We start from the raw sequence: 15,126 nt of genomic DNA on the forward strand, positions 1-15,126 counted from the left end.
TGCTGTTGTTTGTCTTTTGGATGGTGACGACACCTTTAGTACTTTTAAAAAATATTTTTTAATATTTAAATAATACTTTTTAATGCTTTTCTTTATTTTCCTTATTTTTTCATACTTTTCTTTTTTATATTTTTAAAATACTTTTCTTTATTGTTCATATTTTTCATAATGAGCATAGCTAGAATGGATACTAAAAGAATTTTGAACATTATTTTTTAAAACATTACAGCTGATGCCACATTTCCAGGTTTGTGATAGGATCTCAAATTGGAGATTCCTCCTGTTGTTCCAAACACCAGGACTATAAGGGACTAAGTCATGACCGGGTACATTTTTCAAATTTAAAGAAAAAAACTCCAGTGAACTGTAAACAGGGGAAAGCAGGTCACTTTCCAATGAACAAAACTGAGGATGGCCCAGATGTCATTCTCTGTACAGCGAAATGCCAGAAGGAAATGGAGTCGTAGCATCATGGTCTGGCCACCATCATCACCCTCACTCATATTTGCTGAACACCTGGTTGACCTCTAAGAACTGTTATTTGCTTATCCAGCATTTTACGAGGCAGGTATTATTGTATTTCACAAGGAACGTGGGGTAAGAGAGGTTAAGTGACTTACTCTTGGTCTCAGATTGTCAGTAGCAGAGCTGAAATTCAAACCCAAGAAGTGTGACTTCCCAGGGTCGTATTTTTTCCTGCCTACATCTATAGAGCTTTGAAGGAAAACACATCATATTGCAAAGAGGTCATCACTGACGTGTACTAGAGTTTAGAAAGTATGCTTACTATCCACATAGTTCAATAACTTCTCAAAGTCTTCCTTCACATTACCAAGGTAGTAATTGCAATGAATAAGTAACGAACATTACAAAAGAAACAGACTGGTGGTAGACATCAAAACAGATGCAGTCTTAGAACTAAGCGTTTAAAAGCAGTAACCTCTCATGTGATAGGATGGATGCTATGATGTCTAAACATAGTTACTGAGCCCAAGCTCATGCCACTCACCGCATGACATGCCAATAAGTTGAGAGGCAGGGTGCTGTGGAAAGGAGAGTGACTTTATTTGGGAAGCCAGCAGACTGAGAAGATGGTGGACTCATATCCTAAAAAATCTTAACTTAGGGTTGATTTCAAGCTCCTTGTATAGTAAGGAAGTGGGGGTCAGGGGGTGACAATTGACCTCAGACATCTGGACATCAGCAAGGGTCTGATGAGGAGAGATGTGAAACTCCTTGTCAATGGTTGGTTTACTCAGGTCATTTTGTTGGCATAAGTCTGGCCGTGGTGTTCCTATAAGTTCCTGACAATCCAGTCATCATTTCTGTTCATACTTCTTTATGTCCTTGGGGAAGGTGAGTAAAGGGCTGGTTGCATCAGTCTTAAGTCATGAGTAAAGTTCCTTTTGACAATTAACAAACCTACATGCAGGCATGCAGGGCTCTAAGGCTGGGCAGAAGCTTTTTGACCTAAAGATTAAGCAGCAAAGGAGACAGATACAGTATAAAGGCAGAGATGCCACTTTTTCATTTGGCTACAAAGGGGTTTAATTTTGGTTAAAAAAATGCTAAAACCAACACAAGTTTTGATGACTCATTTTTAGAAAGAGGTCAGATCTGTCCATGAGGCTATGTGTTGGACCAACACTGTCAGGTGTGATGTGCCTGGCTCATGGGAGGACTTAAGCTGCACTTCCTGGGTATCCTCTCTGGCCACAGCTAGCTCTTCCTGGCTTATACTCAACTTCTCAGTCCCATTTCATTTTTGTCTTTCAGCTGAAACTAAGATCTGCTTCAAATACTACCATGGAGTGAGTGGAGCCCTGCGAGCCACCACCCCCAGCGTCACCGTCAAAAACTCGGCAGCTCCCGTAAGTCCCATTTCTTTCTCTCTGGTCCAGCCTAATTCAGGTGCATCTTTACTGTCCCATTTTGTTCGTGTGTGTGTGTGTGTGTGTGTGTGTTTGTGTGTGTGTGTGTGTGTGTATACACTCATGCAGATATACTGATAGATTATGAATAGGTAGGTAGATGGAAACTCATCTCAAAATAGTGAGAGGAATGAGATATGCAGTCAAACTTATTAAAAGGCGTATCACTTTTGTTCAAGAAATGTTAAGCTGCAGTGGATAGCCAGATGTTTCTAATAGATTCATGCTTGATAGCAATGCATGATAAAGTCTTTCTTAGGAGTGTGTTTTTTAAAAATTCCTTGGCATTAAATATTTATAGTTTTGTATGTTTTAATTTCTTTTTAGTCTTATAAATTATTTTTTTTGAAATAGCATTTATAGTCTCAGACTGGTTTAAGTCATAGAATTATACAAGTCAGCCTAGAAGAGACTAGAATGTCTGGTCCTTTTTTCTTTATACCGATGAGGAAACTGTGCCCTAAGAGCTGAAGCAATGTCCCTGAGGCCACACAGTGGGCTAGCTCCAGATCAGGGGTTTAAATCACATCTGGTGTTTCCTACTCTGGCTCACACGCCATCATTTCCTAAATTACAATCTAGTTTTTACCTCTGTGGGGCTTCTCACCTTAGCTTTCAACGTACATGATGGGGCCAATTGGAGCCTACGTTCACATGGCACTCGATTTCCTCTTCTCATAAATTAAAACTACTGACCAGGGGAGGCTAAACATAAACAGGAAGGACTTTGTCATGGTAATATAAGTAAACAAAATTTATTTAGTTTTCCTATGTAAAAGGAGAGAGAGAGAGTGCTTGAAATAGGGAGGATTCAGGAAGAACTTTGGCTCCAAATACCATTTTGCAGTTTCACAATCAGCTGTTTAATGTGCTAGAGGTGAGCCAGTTGAGTCCTTGGTGACAGCAGGAAGATACACAGGCTCGGGGCCAGCAGCTGGTCTGCCTCCATACCAAAAGGTGGGCAGGACTGGACACTGACCTAGCAGGGGCTCCCCAGGGTTGACAGTGAGGGACACATAGCACAGGAAGGTCCATCCATTTCCCCAACACTAGCCAGGCAGAGTGGAAGACGGTGTCTGTCATCTCACCGGCTGGGGCAGGAACGGAAATGTGGGTATCAGGGAAAGTGTCCCCAGAGTGCCAGGCCTCCTCTTACAGGCCCTTTGCACAGGCCATCCTCCAAAGAGGTCCTGCTACAAGTAGCCTAGAGGTCCTTCTACAAGTAGCCTATTGTTAAGGTGGGGGGTCTACTAAATCAAGGCAGCAAAGCCGGAGGTGGGGCTGAACTGACGCAGAGGCGAGGTGGACGAAGCAGGGGGGTGGCCACCACCCAGATGGAGAAAGAGGAAACTGGAAGTGAGTCAGCCGATCTGGAACCTTCCAGGGCAGGCGTGGCTGTGTGTGATGAGGCAGCCTCTCACCAGTCACGTCAGCCCCTTGGCCAGGGTGGGCCTCGCCCAGGGATGGGACTGCCTGTTGGCTCAGGCTGGGCTGCGAGGGGAGAACTCCTCACCTTTTCCTGCTCAGGAGGGATACTGTGAGTGAGCCAGCCCTGGAACTCAAATGAGTTCCTATCGTTCGGTAAGTCCTTTCTGGAGAAAGCTCTCTGGGGCATTTGGCTTCTCTGAACGCAACCTTCAACGGACTCCAGATGTAACCTGCTTCCCAGATGGAGGCAAAATGCCATGTATCACCACAGAAGTGTACCATGTAAGCCTTCAAGAAAACAAGGTGCCAACTGCCTGGAGTGGCTCTGTAGACAAGCCTGAGACGCAGGAGAAACTATCAGCAAATGGACTTTCCAGGGGCTGCCCCCCACCAGAAACAAGAACTAGTATCTGAGTAGAGGAAACATCAAAGGAGGCGCTTCAGTCCTGGGATATGTCTGAAAGATTCGTTCAGGACATTCTGCTGATTTTGTGTCATTCCTGACCTCATCTTTGATATTTTTGGGTGCTAACCTTGCTTCTCTTCAAAGTTCTGACATCCTGAAATACTCTGACCTGTTGCTTTTGTCCTAATTGTCATCCCCATATCGATTTTCTTCACATGAAGCAATAGGCGCTTGGTTGACACTCTAATGTGCATTCATTCCACAGACAAGTCTTGCCCCTCTTGTTAACCCCCATGCACGCGAGAGGCCAGTCATAAGGCTGTGTGACGTCAGGGGCAGAGAGGGGTCACAGATGAGCACGCCTTTTCCTGCAGAGAGTATTGTAATGTGCTTAGGGTTTTCTAATAGTTGAACTATTAGTGGCTTTAGAGCAAGGAACACTCTTCAGAGGGGCTTCACTTGCCTTATTTTAGTTGTCATAGCTCATCTTCAAGACAGGTGGGAACCATGTGTTTTGGTTAAGTGACCCTTTGGCCAGCTAGTGATGCAGAAGAAGCAAACCAAGTTCATACGTTTTGCAACTCATTTCAGCCACTGATAGGATCGAACAAGCTCTGGGTTAAATGAGCGTTTACACTCGGGTCTGGGAACTCACCCACACTGTTTCAGAGGAGAGATGCTACTCAAATTTTCCAAAATCAATTTGTTACTGAACTTTGAGTGTCCATTTTGATACTGAGGCTTGCACCTGCTGTACTCTCTGGAAAAGTTGGCTGGCTGTGGCCGTTATGTCCCAAAAGTCAATGAGTTTGAGGCGATGTGCTGCAACTGTAATTCTTCGAAAAGGAGGAGAAAGAGGTTCCTTTACTGTAATCAGCACTTTAATGTCTGAGCATAGCAGGTTCCCAGTATCTATTAGTTCTTTCTCGGTTCCCCATCCCCCTTATCCTTTGTCTTTGTCTGCTGACAGTTGTTAAGGACCCTGTTATAAACAGAGGCTGTCACCTATCCTTATCTGTCCAAGGCTCTCGTTTATTTGTCATAATTGTATGTCAGAAACTGTGATGAGTGAGCTCTACGGAGATAAATGAAATACAAGCACGTCACTGAGAACTCAGTTACTGTCTTACAGATGATAAAGCTGGCAGGTGTGGGGCTGCAGTGTGAAAAGCCATCGTGCTGTGTAGAGAGAGCGGTGAGGGGGCACCTGCAGCTGCTGGGACGGCTTTTAGGGATGGTGGTATGCGGGCCGTGTCAGGCAGCATGACAGGACTTCTGCCAGGCATGGGGGGCACATAGGCACAGCTGGCAGGAGGGTCAGTGTGTGCGAAGGCATGGGGCTATGAAATGCCCCAAGCCTGGGAGGGAAGGAGACCCAGTCTGTGTCAGCTCTAGAGAATGGATGCTCACTTTATTTCCTCCGTGTGTCCCCTTGCACTTGGTTTCATTCTCTTCTGAGCTTACTGAGAGCACCTAGCATATGTTGTATGTTTTACTTCAATTCTCTGTAACAAATCATGTCCAAAGGATGCTCTTCCAAAGGGTCTGACCATGCCACTACCGCCATGCTTTACAGTCTTTCTGAGTAAGTTCCGTGATAATTCTTTCCTCTCCCCATGTATACATTGAAGGATAGGAAACCATCCATACCTACAATTTGCCAAAATACAGGGAAGGTACGTTGTCCTTAGGGCACCACACGTGCACTTTCTAGCCTCTCCCTTCAGGCCTGTGCCAGGATGGTAGGTCTGCATGTACTCCCTTGGCCCTTGGTGGGACTGAGGGGTCCCCTCTGGGAGGGCGTGCTGGCCGGGCTGACAGCTGTCTGCCGCTGGGTTCCCCTGCGCTGTGTCTCCTGAAGGCACTGTCTATAGCTCTTCCTGGTATGTGTTCAAGTCCTCAGCACACTGCTCCCCACGCCAGGTTTCTAAGACCTTTGCTGAGGAGCGTTCGCTCTCACCGTGCAGTGACCACCACGGTTTCCGTCACCCCAGCAGTGCTGAGGCCCGGGGACCACAGCCCCTGGATACAGAAAATAGGTAGCTTTTGGAGGAATAACCATGGCAGGTCAGAAAGGGGGGCTCAGGGAGTTGGAGAAGGGCCCCCAAGTGAGGAACAGGCAGAGGAATTTGTGTTCCTACCTTATCTGAGGCCTGGTGTAGGGCGGCCCCCCAGATTTAGATTTAGACCAAAAATGTATTTCTTACTCAGTCTTCATCAAGATTTTAATTTTGGCAATTCCATCGGGATTTTGTTATCCTGGATTGTTCTTATCCTTAATTCACATTGCTATTATCTATTTACATTGTGGAGTCTTTTTTTCATATCTGTATCTTCTAGCTTTTTCAATGAGAAATTGGAAGCAACTCCACATAACACTGTATCTTTGAAACTTATAAGAGAACGGTGAAAGGAAAGAAAGGACAGTGAGGAGATAATAGGGGCCACCTTTTGAATACCTGTCATGGATGGCTGAGTTAGAGACCATAGGAAAGAAATTACTGAATTAGAAGACAAACTTCTAAAAGCAAATTCAAAGGAAATTCACCCCAAACGTAGTAGAAATAGGAGATGAAAATAGGGAGAGAATAAAAAGACCTGGAGATCAAATCTATGGACAATGGTAATTTCCGAAAGAAGAATATATAGAGAAAGAAGTAATAACCAATCAAAGAAAAGATAAAAACATTTTCTGATCTAAAAAACATACACTTTAAACTTAAAGTTGAAAGACCTACTCATATTTTAGATATCTGGAATTTACATAATTAAAATAAATATATATGCTCATGGGAGAAAATTTAGTAAACAGAAATAATAAGAAAAAAATAATTCAATCTAACAGCAAGCCTCTGGAACCACACACTCAGGTACTTCTGGGAGAATTTTCAAACTGAAGAATCCTATAAATGGCAGGAGAAACTGTTAGGATACCTGGAAAAAACAAAAGCCAAGAAACTTTGAATGTCTCCTCCCCAGCACTAAACTTGGCACGATGACCATTAAAGGACACATTTTGTTTCCTACTGTCCCAGTGATCAAAGATGTGTGAGAACAAGGGAAGAAAAATATCCTCAGGTGTGTAAGAATATAGGTATGGCCTGCATGTCCAAGATACAATTTCAGGCCTGGGGAATTGTGGACAGAAGAGACTGGTAGTGAATAAGTTTGCTATAAAGGGGTAAGGCAAAACAGTTGAAAGTGTGAATTATTATTTTATTTTTCACATATAGTCTGATTTACTGTATGAATGGATTACACAAAATACTTTAACCTTCATAACTGAGAATGCATTCTTAAAAGCTCTTTAGAAAAAACTCCTGAAATATCAAGACTTGCTAAGATAAGGAATACTTGTTTAAACCAAAAAGGCAGCATCATACCTGTGGAGGCTGAGAGAGATGCCTGTGGGGCCCTTACCCATCACAGACCCAGGAGCCAGCATCCACAGCACGTAGATTGCATGCAGCGCTGGGATCTGTAGATGTCGACGATGTAGCTAATTTTGGTTGGATCCACTGAGACATGTCATGCTACATCCAAGCTCCACCAGTATTCCATGACTGGTTTATAAAGGGTTCCTGAGCAGCAGTGAGGACATCTAACCCAGCGACTATATTAGTGGGGCCATGGTCACCACTACAAGACCCCAGAAGGTGTGGCTGAGACAACAGACATTTGTTTTCACACAGTTCTGGAGGCTGGAAATCCAAGACCAAGGTGTTGACAGGTGTAATTTCTCCTGAGGCCTCTCTCCTTGGCTTGCCAGAACTGGCTTTTCACTGTGGCCTCACAGGGACTTTCCTGTGTGCACGCTCATCCCTGAGGTCTCTTCCTCTCCTTATAAGGACACCAGTCCTATCAGAGGAGGGCCCCACACTAAGGACCTAATTTAACCTCAGTTACCTCTTTAGAGGCCTTATCTCTAATGCAGGTACATTGGGAGTTAGGGTTTCAGTGTGAATTGGGAGAGGAAGGTACATAATTCAGTCCATAGCAGAGACCCACTGTCTCCTAGGGCTGACTTGATGAGTCTGCTCTAGCTGTCTATGCATAGTCTCTGTGCTCCAGGAAAAATCTTATAACCTTCTATCTATCTGTCTATCAAATGCTATTATAATATGACATACATGTGGTATGTTTATATATTGTATGTATTTATATAAATATATAATTATATATATTTAACATATTTGACATATATGCTTAATATATATTAAAATGTAAAGATTTGAGTGTAATTTCTGGGACTTTTTAATGAAACAACAGAAGACTCCTCATCTAAAACCACCAGTCTTGTCTCCCTGGTCATAAATATAAATAGATGTACCTATAGATATAGATATAAAGTAATGTTATATATACACATCTATGTATATATAAAATTCTATTTATGAAACTTTATTCTATTTGTATTTATGTGAGCTTGATCACCTCTACCCACTCCAACAAACCAAGTATGAACTCATCCATTACAATATTTAGCCATGAAACACTAGAGGTTTTTAAAATTAAAACTGGATAAAAATAAGTATATAGATGTCACCGTTTTTTAAATTTAAATAGTATATGCTCCTTGGAAATAGATAGAAACAAACAAACAAACAAAATATCACCCATGATCCCACCAGTCAGAGAGCCTCAGGAACTCAGAACTCACAGACATAAAGAGGTTTGATGATCTCTGACCCTGGGACCAGAATCTGGAATGAATTGAGCGAGTCTCCCAGGGAAAGGGCACTAGCCAGCATCTGGGTTGCCTGAATTCTAACGGCCAGCTGGCACAGCGCGTTTTATACAGTAAGTACCCAATCAGTGGTCTTCAGGTTGGCAAACGCCTAGCTGAAAATATTCTAGTTTTTAAGTCTTAAGTGGCCATTCTGTAAAAACTCTTAATTAACACGTCATTGAAGGATGAGAAATTTCAAGTACAAAGATCTTATATCCAGATTTATAACTTTGACTCCAGTGTTCAACTCAGTGGTCACACTCTGGAAAAAACTTTCCTTCAGGGAAGAAGTTTTAAGGGGACGTAAACTATTACTTCCCAAGAATCTCACAGAGCTGACATGAGTAAATTAAATCTGACCACTAAGCAGAGTGGATGAAGGCAGAGTACAAAGCATGCTGGTGGGTCAGAGATACCTGGGGCTTGGAAGGGAGGGCTCAGTTCCTCCCCACCTCAAGCGGAAAAATAACTCGTGGCCGCACATGGGAGATGCAGCCCTGGGAGAATGATAGCCCAGGCCAGCCTCCTCCACACCCCCAGGAGGGCTGCCCTTCCCTCGTGCCAGCCACATTTTCAAACCTAATTAAGAGTTCCACAATTATCATATACAGCAACCTGTCATTAAGGTGCATTGCCTTTTGTGGTCTATGAGCAAAGTGAAATTTAAGTTGATGAGCAAGTGCATTAACTCTGATCTCTTCATTTCTTTGCTTCAAAACACACAAGACCAAATTGAGGAGCAAAGCCCTCCAAATGGGCTGACTCAGGAACTGTTGCTCACCCTGCCCCCTCATAATAATTAATCTAGGGTTCTGGTAGATCATCAGATTCCACCTCCTTCAACCACCTGCACTGGACCGTGAAGGGTCCCTGGATTTAAGGTGCTGTGGCTGACCGGGGAGCTGGGACCAGTGCTTTCAGGTCAGGGGTCTTCCCAGGGCTGTTTCATTAGAGTTTCAAAACCTCAGAATCAAATTCTTGCATTTTAATGCACAGAGATAAATATTTTTTCCTCCTTTGCAGTCAGTTGCCCTATGTTACTTTACAAACATGTCAGAAGCCCTTAAGTTAGTCAAGTCCTCAGGCATGTGGCCAGAGTGTAAAGACCTCTCTGTCTGTGTGCTCACGCCAAAGGGTAAGTCATAATTATCAGGCAGCCCTAGGATGGAAACTGGAAGTCTGATCCTCGAGATTTTCTTATACTTCCCCTGGGGCTATGCGTAATTTCTCTGCCTGAGTTCTCGACTGCAACCATCTTTTATGAGAAATGGCTGCTCCGTCAGAACCCAAAAATGACTGCGTTTCAGAAGAGGTTAGTAGAACCTTAACATTAATGCTTCAGTTTAGGGGTGCACTCACTTATACATCCAAACAGATGTATTTACTAATAGTTTTTTTTTTAAAAGAGTTCCTCAAGTTTTACTGCGGGAGCCTATTTCATTTCATTGGCCAAGTATATAATATGCGTGTGTTATACTTTCAGATTTTAAAAAATACCATGCTTGCTTAAAGTTGTCAAGTTAGTTTAAGCAATTAAAAGAAATCTAGCTATTTGGAATCAATATTCTTTATCTCTCTAGACCCTTTCTAGCAATTTCTGTTTATGTAGTTCACCTTTATTTGAGGCCTTAAAGGGCCAACATGAGGTGATTTGCTCTCCTGTGTGCGCAGTGGCTGTTGGGTGAGGAGAGAGGAGAACTTGCTGGGAGGACATTTATTTAAGGGCAGGAGAATCTAAGTTTTCAAAGAGCTCCTTATAAGTTGGCACGATAACATGTGTTATGGCTGCAGCTCTCCCAGATGACCTGCCTCCAGAGGATTCCGCATTGTTCTCTCACACATCCCAAGTATACATTGTTGTAACACTTTGAACTGAAAAAAATATGGACCTACATCTAAGTGTAGGAAGTGAAGTGTAATTATTGTTTACAGGGTGTGTGTGTGTATGTGTTAGACTAATAGGAATGGGAAATTAAGAGTACACTGAAGTAAAGCAGAACTGGATTCAAATTTCTGCTCTAGGACTTCCTAGCTCTGTGTTTTTGAAGCAGGAAAGTCACTCTTTTAGGATACCCAACCAGAACAGTTACACTAGCATTTTTTTTCTTATTCCTTCTTACACTTACTTTCCACTCCTAAAATCCCTTTTTTTTTTTAATAATACAAGGAAAGAATGGAATACAGAAATGGATAATACCATTTTGTCATAATTTTTCTTCTTAACTTGAGTTATGCAAATGAAAATTGGACTAATGCTTTCCTCACTCATTTAACAAGCATTTGTTGCCAAACATTTTTTTTAAATAACCCACTGTACTATATTCACTGAACAGTAGTAAACAGGGATGCCCAAAACCTGAGATTAGCTTATACTTCTGACCACCAGGATTCTTCATGCAGAGTTAGGGTCTGGAGGTGGGAGCCCTGGGTGGTCCCCTCTTATCCTGAGATGAATGTCTCTCTCCTGCATAGTCAGTTCTCTCTCCTGCACCTTTCCCATCCTATCACAAAACATTTTGGCCCTGAACTAGCTGTTTTTGATATAATATTCTTCTTTCCATGACTTTCCATGATGGGCTGCTTCTGCCTGCTGCCTTCCTCTTTTACATCTCATCTCAGCCTCATTTGTTGTCTTTCTGACCCCTGAATACAGCAAGCTTGTCTGCCCTCAGGGCCTTGGCCCTTCAAGTTTCTCAGCTTTGAACATTTTCCCAGGTATTTAAATGACTTACTCCCTGTCTTCATTTAGGATTTTTCCCTGTGTCACCTCCTCAGAGTGGCCTTCCATAACCATCCTCTCTAAAATATTCTCACACACCTCCCGTCACTCTGCATTCTCTGTTAGGCATTTGTTTTGCTCATGGTGCTCTTGTTGGAATCCGTGTTTGCTCTCCCTATTAAACAGTAGCTTCTAGGGGCAGGGTATGCCTGCCTGTCCCATTTAGGGCTGTCTCCCAGCACCGGCTAGAGCAGTACCTGGCCTGTGGCAGGCCTTCCATAAAACATCTGTACCTGGTCGGCATGGTCCGAGCCTGGCTCAGCCACTCAACGTGGTGGCTTTGAGCAAGTTGTTAACCTCTTTAAGGCTCAATTTCTGACTTCACTGATACAGATAGGAGATAAAAAAAGAACCTCTTCACAGGACTGTTGAAAGGTTGTCTGAGGTTGAGGTAGAATGGTGCCTGTGATGCTCTTAGCACTTGCCCAGATGTAGGTAAAACACAGTAAAAGTGAATTCATAGTATGAATCTTACGAGTTGATCCAATAACTTTTTCTTTATGGGACTATTCCAGCTCTCGTTGCAAAATACATAGATTTCAGTATCAGTATAATAGAGAGAAGCTAAATGCCCTATTTGGCCAATATACAGAAAGTTCAAAAGTGCCAAAAATAATGAGCTACTACCTATGAGCAAAGGTTTAATTCCTTCATTTAAGATGTTTCTTTAGAGGAATTTCATGCACCTAGAATAGCACCTGAGAAATGGATGGATGGATGAATGGGTAGATGGATGGATGAAAAGTACTTCAAAATGATGACCAAACTGAGGATTTTAACAAATATTTGTAAGAAAACAACTAGATGTTATGGATTTCTTCTAATGCACAAATAAGTCTTGTTATTTAGAGACCTTGTCTTCGAAAATTGCAATTTAAGCAATTAGAGGGTGGGCCTCAGCTTTCATGTAGCCCCTAGAAATGCAGAAGGGAGTAGGTGTGAGGTTCTTGGATGCTGACCAGTATATAATGAAAGAGCAAGAACTCTCCCGCCATGTGGGTGAGAAGGGCAGTACTCATCACAGGATCCAGCGAGTTGTAGGGAGCAGGCACCCCTGTGGGGCATCTGGAGGGAAGGCTACAGCTGCTGCTCTGGGGCCCCCAAAATGGCAGAGTGCCTGGGAGTGGAGAGCAAGTCCATCCTTGGACGCTGGTGGGCTTTTCCTAGTTTCTTTCAGAAAATGAGAATCTCTGTGGCATGTCATGGGAGAGGACATTGCACTGGAGAGAGACACGCTTTTTGCTTAGAACTTAAATATATTTTTACATGGGAGTATGTCTTAGAAATTTTAAAGCAAGGCAGCGAGGAGGAGATGATTTGTGTGAGCAAAATCATTTTGTAAGCATCTTTCATGCCATGAGACATAAATACTGTCACAGTTTTGCCATACACTTAGATGGGTGAACCACGCTTGACTCTCTGGAATTTGATCCCTCACGTTGCTCATCTCTGTCAGAGGGAGTGGATGGCTGCAAAGAGCTCTGTGCAAAACACAGTCCTTTTCTTTCACTGAACACACTGTTTGACCCAGAGGCAACAGCAACTGATATAATTCCAATGGTTTAATTTCCCCAAAGTTTTTGCAGTCAGTTAATTTAATAGTTGTTTTTAAAAAGTAAAATTGAAGCAGTTTTTTCCCTCCAACCTCACAGGCTAAGATGCAAAGGCCTAACTCTTGTCATTTTTGCATCCTTAGCTGGGCTTGCTGGTGGGAAAGTACAAAACCCAGTTTTAGGACTGTGGTTTTGAGGAATTTCATAATCTGTAAGAACAAGATTCTAAATTCAAAAAGAAAGAGCTTCAGGCAAAGGAACGCCTCTCTTTCCTCCATACTCTCTTCCAGTCAGCCACAGATTGTACCCATTACCCCTCACTGGTCTGAGGCTCCATCCTCTGGGTCCTTCCACCCACTCTCAGGACCTCACTGGGTGGGGCCGTCTCCAAGTTAGTCCCTCTGCCTCCACCCTGTAGCTTCTAACTTCATGGTTCTCAGCCAGGGTGCACTCTGAGCTCACTTGGGGAGCTGGAAGGACAGATCTGTTCCACCCAGAAGGTCAGCCTGCCCTGGTCTGGAGAGGCCTCGTGCAGGTCCAGAAAACGCCTGCACCATAGCCTCCAGGCTGCAGCGGGGCAAAATTGCAGAGCACAGTAGAAGCATTGCCCTGCCCTGTCCAGGCCACATCCAATCATCTGCAATATGTACACATTACTTTTTAGAGTAAATTTTATCATTTGAATAAAAAACGTTGTTTTCCAAAAAATAAAACCAAATCTTCAATGGCTCTCTCTTGCCTACAGGGTTAAGTTCAAATTCCTAAACATATACCACAGTGGAAAGGATATCAAAATAAACCATAGATAAGTGAAAATATCCAGCATGGCAAAACCAGCCTCCATTTCTCGTCCCCTGTAGAGCCGCACGGCCACCACACATTCCAGCTCAGGGATGTGTGGGGCTCGTGGCTCCCGGGACCCCAGCCTGGTTTAGGTCTCCCGGCCTCTGTTGCTGCGAGTGCCTCTGCCTGTAGCATCTTTTGTCCCCTGGTTCTTTCCTTCTCATCCAGAGATCCCAGTCAGGAGTCTTCAGCCTCCTGATCAAGCCTCAGCCTTCTCTCTGACTGTAGTACTGAAGCAATTGGTTGCTCTGTCTGTCGGAGATCAGTTCCTTAGCGGAAGATGTCAAGCCCCCCATGGCACTCCAGGCCTCAGGAGAGATGGCAGTGGGTGACCCTCCTTCCCTGACGCACACAGCAACTGCCAGCCCCGTCTAGCTGCCCTTCTCCTCCTCATGCACTTTGTGACACCCTCCTGGAATACATTCTGGAATGGTTTTGCCTTTAGTAAAAGTATGATCTATCAGTGCATATGCACACAAAATGGTTGAAGATATGGAAGGAACATGGGGTCATAAAAGGATTGTTACACAAGGGGAAAAAGTCAATCAAGAAAAGGAGACTAGAGAGGTAAGTTTTCTAATATATTGTAACATAATTATTCCACATGCTGTATGATGCATATTATGCACACGTATTTTTTTAAGTTGGGAAACATTGGAATAAATTTATTTTAACAGGTTAGTTGTATTTCCAAATATTATAGCTAATATATTTTTCTTTGCCCTTCAAACACCTTCCCAGCTATTTTAAATTTAAAGCAAGGAGTCCAGTTGTTAATCATGAGCTGCCAATTTATTGCCCCTATGAAGTGCCCTAAAAGTCTGGAAACAAAGGGAAATGTTTGTGTGTATGTGTGTGTGTGTGTGCGTGTGCATGCATGTGCACACATGTGTCCTGTCTTGTTCCAGAAAGGATTTCAGTCTACTTAGCAGAATATACAAGTTCATACATGAACCACTAAAGAGTGGGGTTCTAGGATCAGGTTAGTGTGCCCTTGACAATGGTGGCCACCACTTTATAAGGGCTGTGGTGGGGGCTGATATTTATGTGCTCAAGGGGTCCTTACTTAAAGAGGAACAAGGCCATTTGTGGTTTCAAGAGGGATAAAAGCTAACTATAGTCACTCAGGAGTGCAGCTGTTGGTTCTAAGCTAGGCCAGATATTTCTCACAAGGCAAAAGAATGTGTTGAAATGAGCTCCAGCTCATAAAAGAAATAGAGTAAAGACGGCTGTATTAGTTTCCTACTGTTGCATAACAAATTACCACAAAGCTAGCAGCTTAAAACAGCACATATTAGCTCACAGTTTTGTAGGTCATAAGTCAGGATGGCTGGATTTTGCAAGTAAATACCTGAAATCAAGGCGTCAGCCAGGCTGACTGTTCATTGGCAGTTTCTAGGGAAATTCTGCTTTCAAGCTCAGTCTTTTTGTTGGATAAGCTCAGTTCCTTATGGTTG

At 43.2% G+C, this 15,126-nt stretch overlaps 1 protein-coding gene across 5 annotated transcripts in view; it reads left to right on the forward strand.

Moving 5' to 3' along the window:
- Positions 1-15,126, forward strand: part of HECW1 (HECT, C2 and WW domain containing E3 ubiquitin protein ligase 1) — a 394,788-nt gene that overhangs the window by 216,632 nt on the left and 163,030 nt on the right. For 4 of the 5 annotated variants that reach the window (XM_073239079.1, XM_073239081.1, XM_073239080.1 and 1 more), the window contains one exon: positions 1,777-1,871. In XM_073239079.1, coding sequence (XP_073095180.1) covers positions 1,777-1,871 — 95 coding nt within the window. Of the gene's footprint in view, positions 1-1,776; positions 1,872-9,658; positions 9,807-15,126 lie in introns of those variants that run through there. The other variant, XM_073239083.1, reaches the window with a different exon arrangement.

The sequence above is a fragment of the Manis javanica genome, chromosome 6 (assembly GCF_040802235.1).
Source record: "Manis javanica isolate MJ-LG chromosome 6, MJ_LKY, whole genome shotgun sequence".
Taxonomy (NCBI): Eukaryota; Metazoa; Chordata; class Mammalia; order Pholidota; family Manidae; genus Manis; species Manis javanica.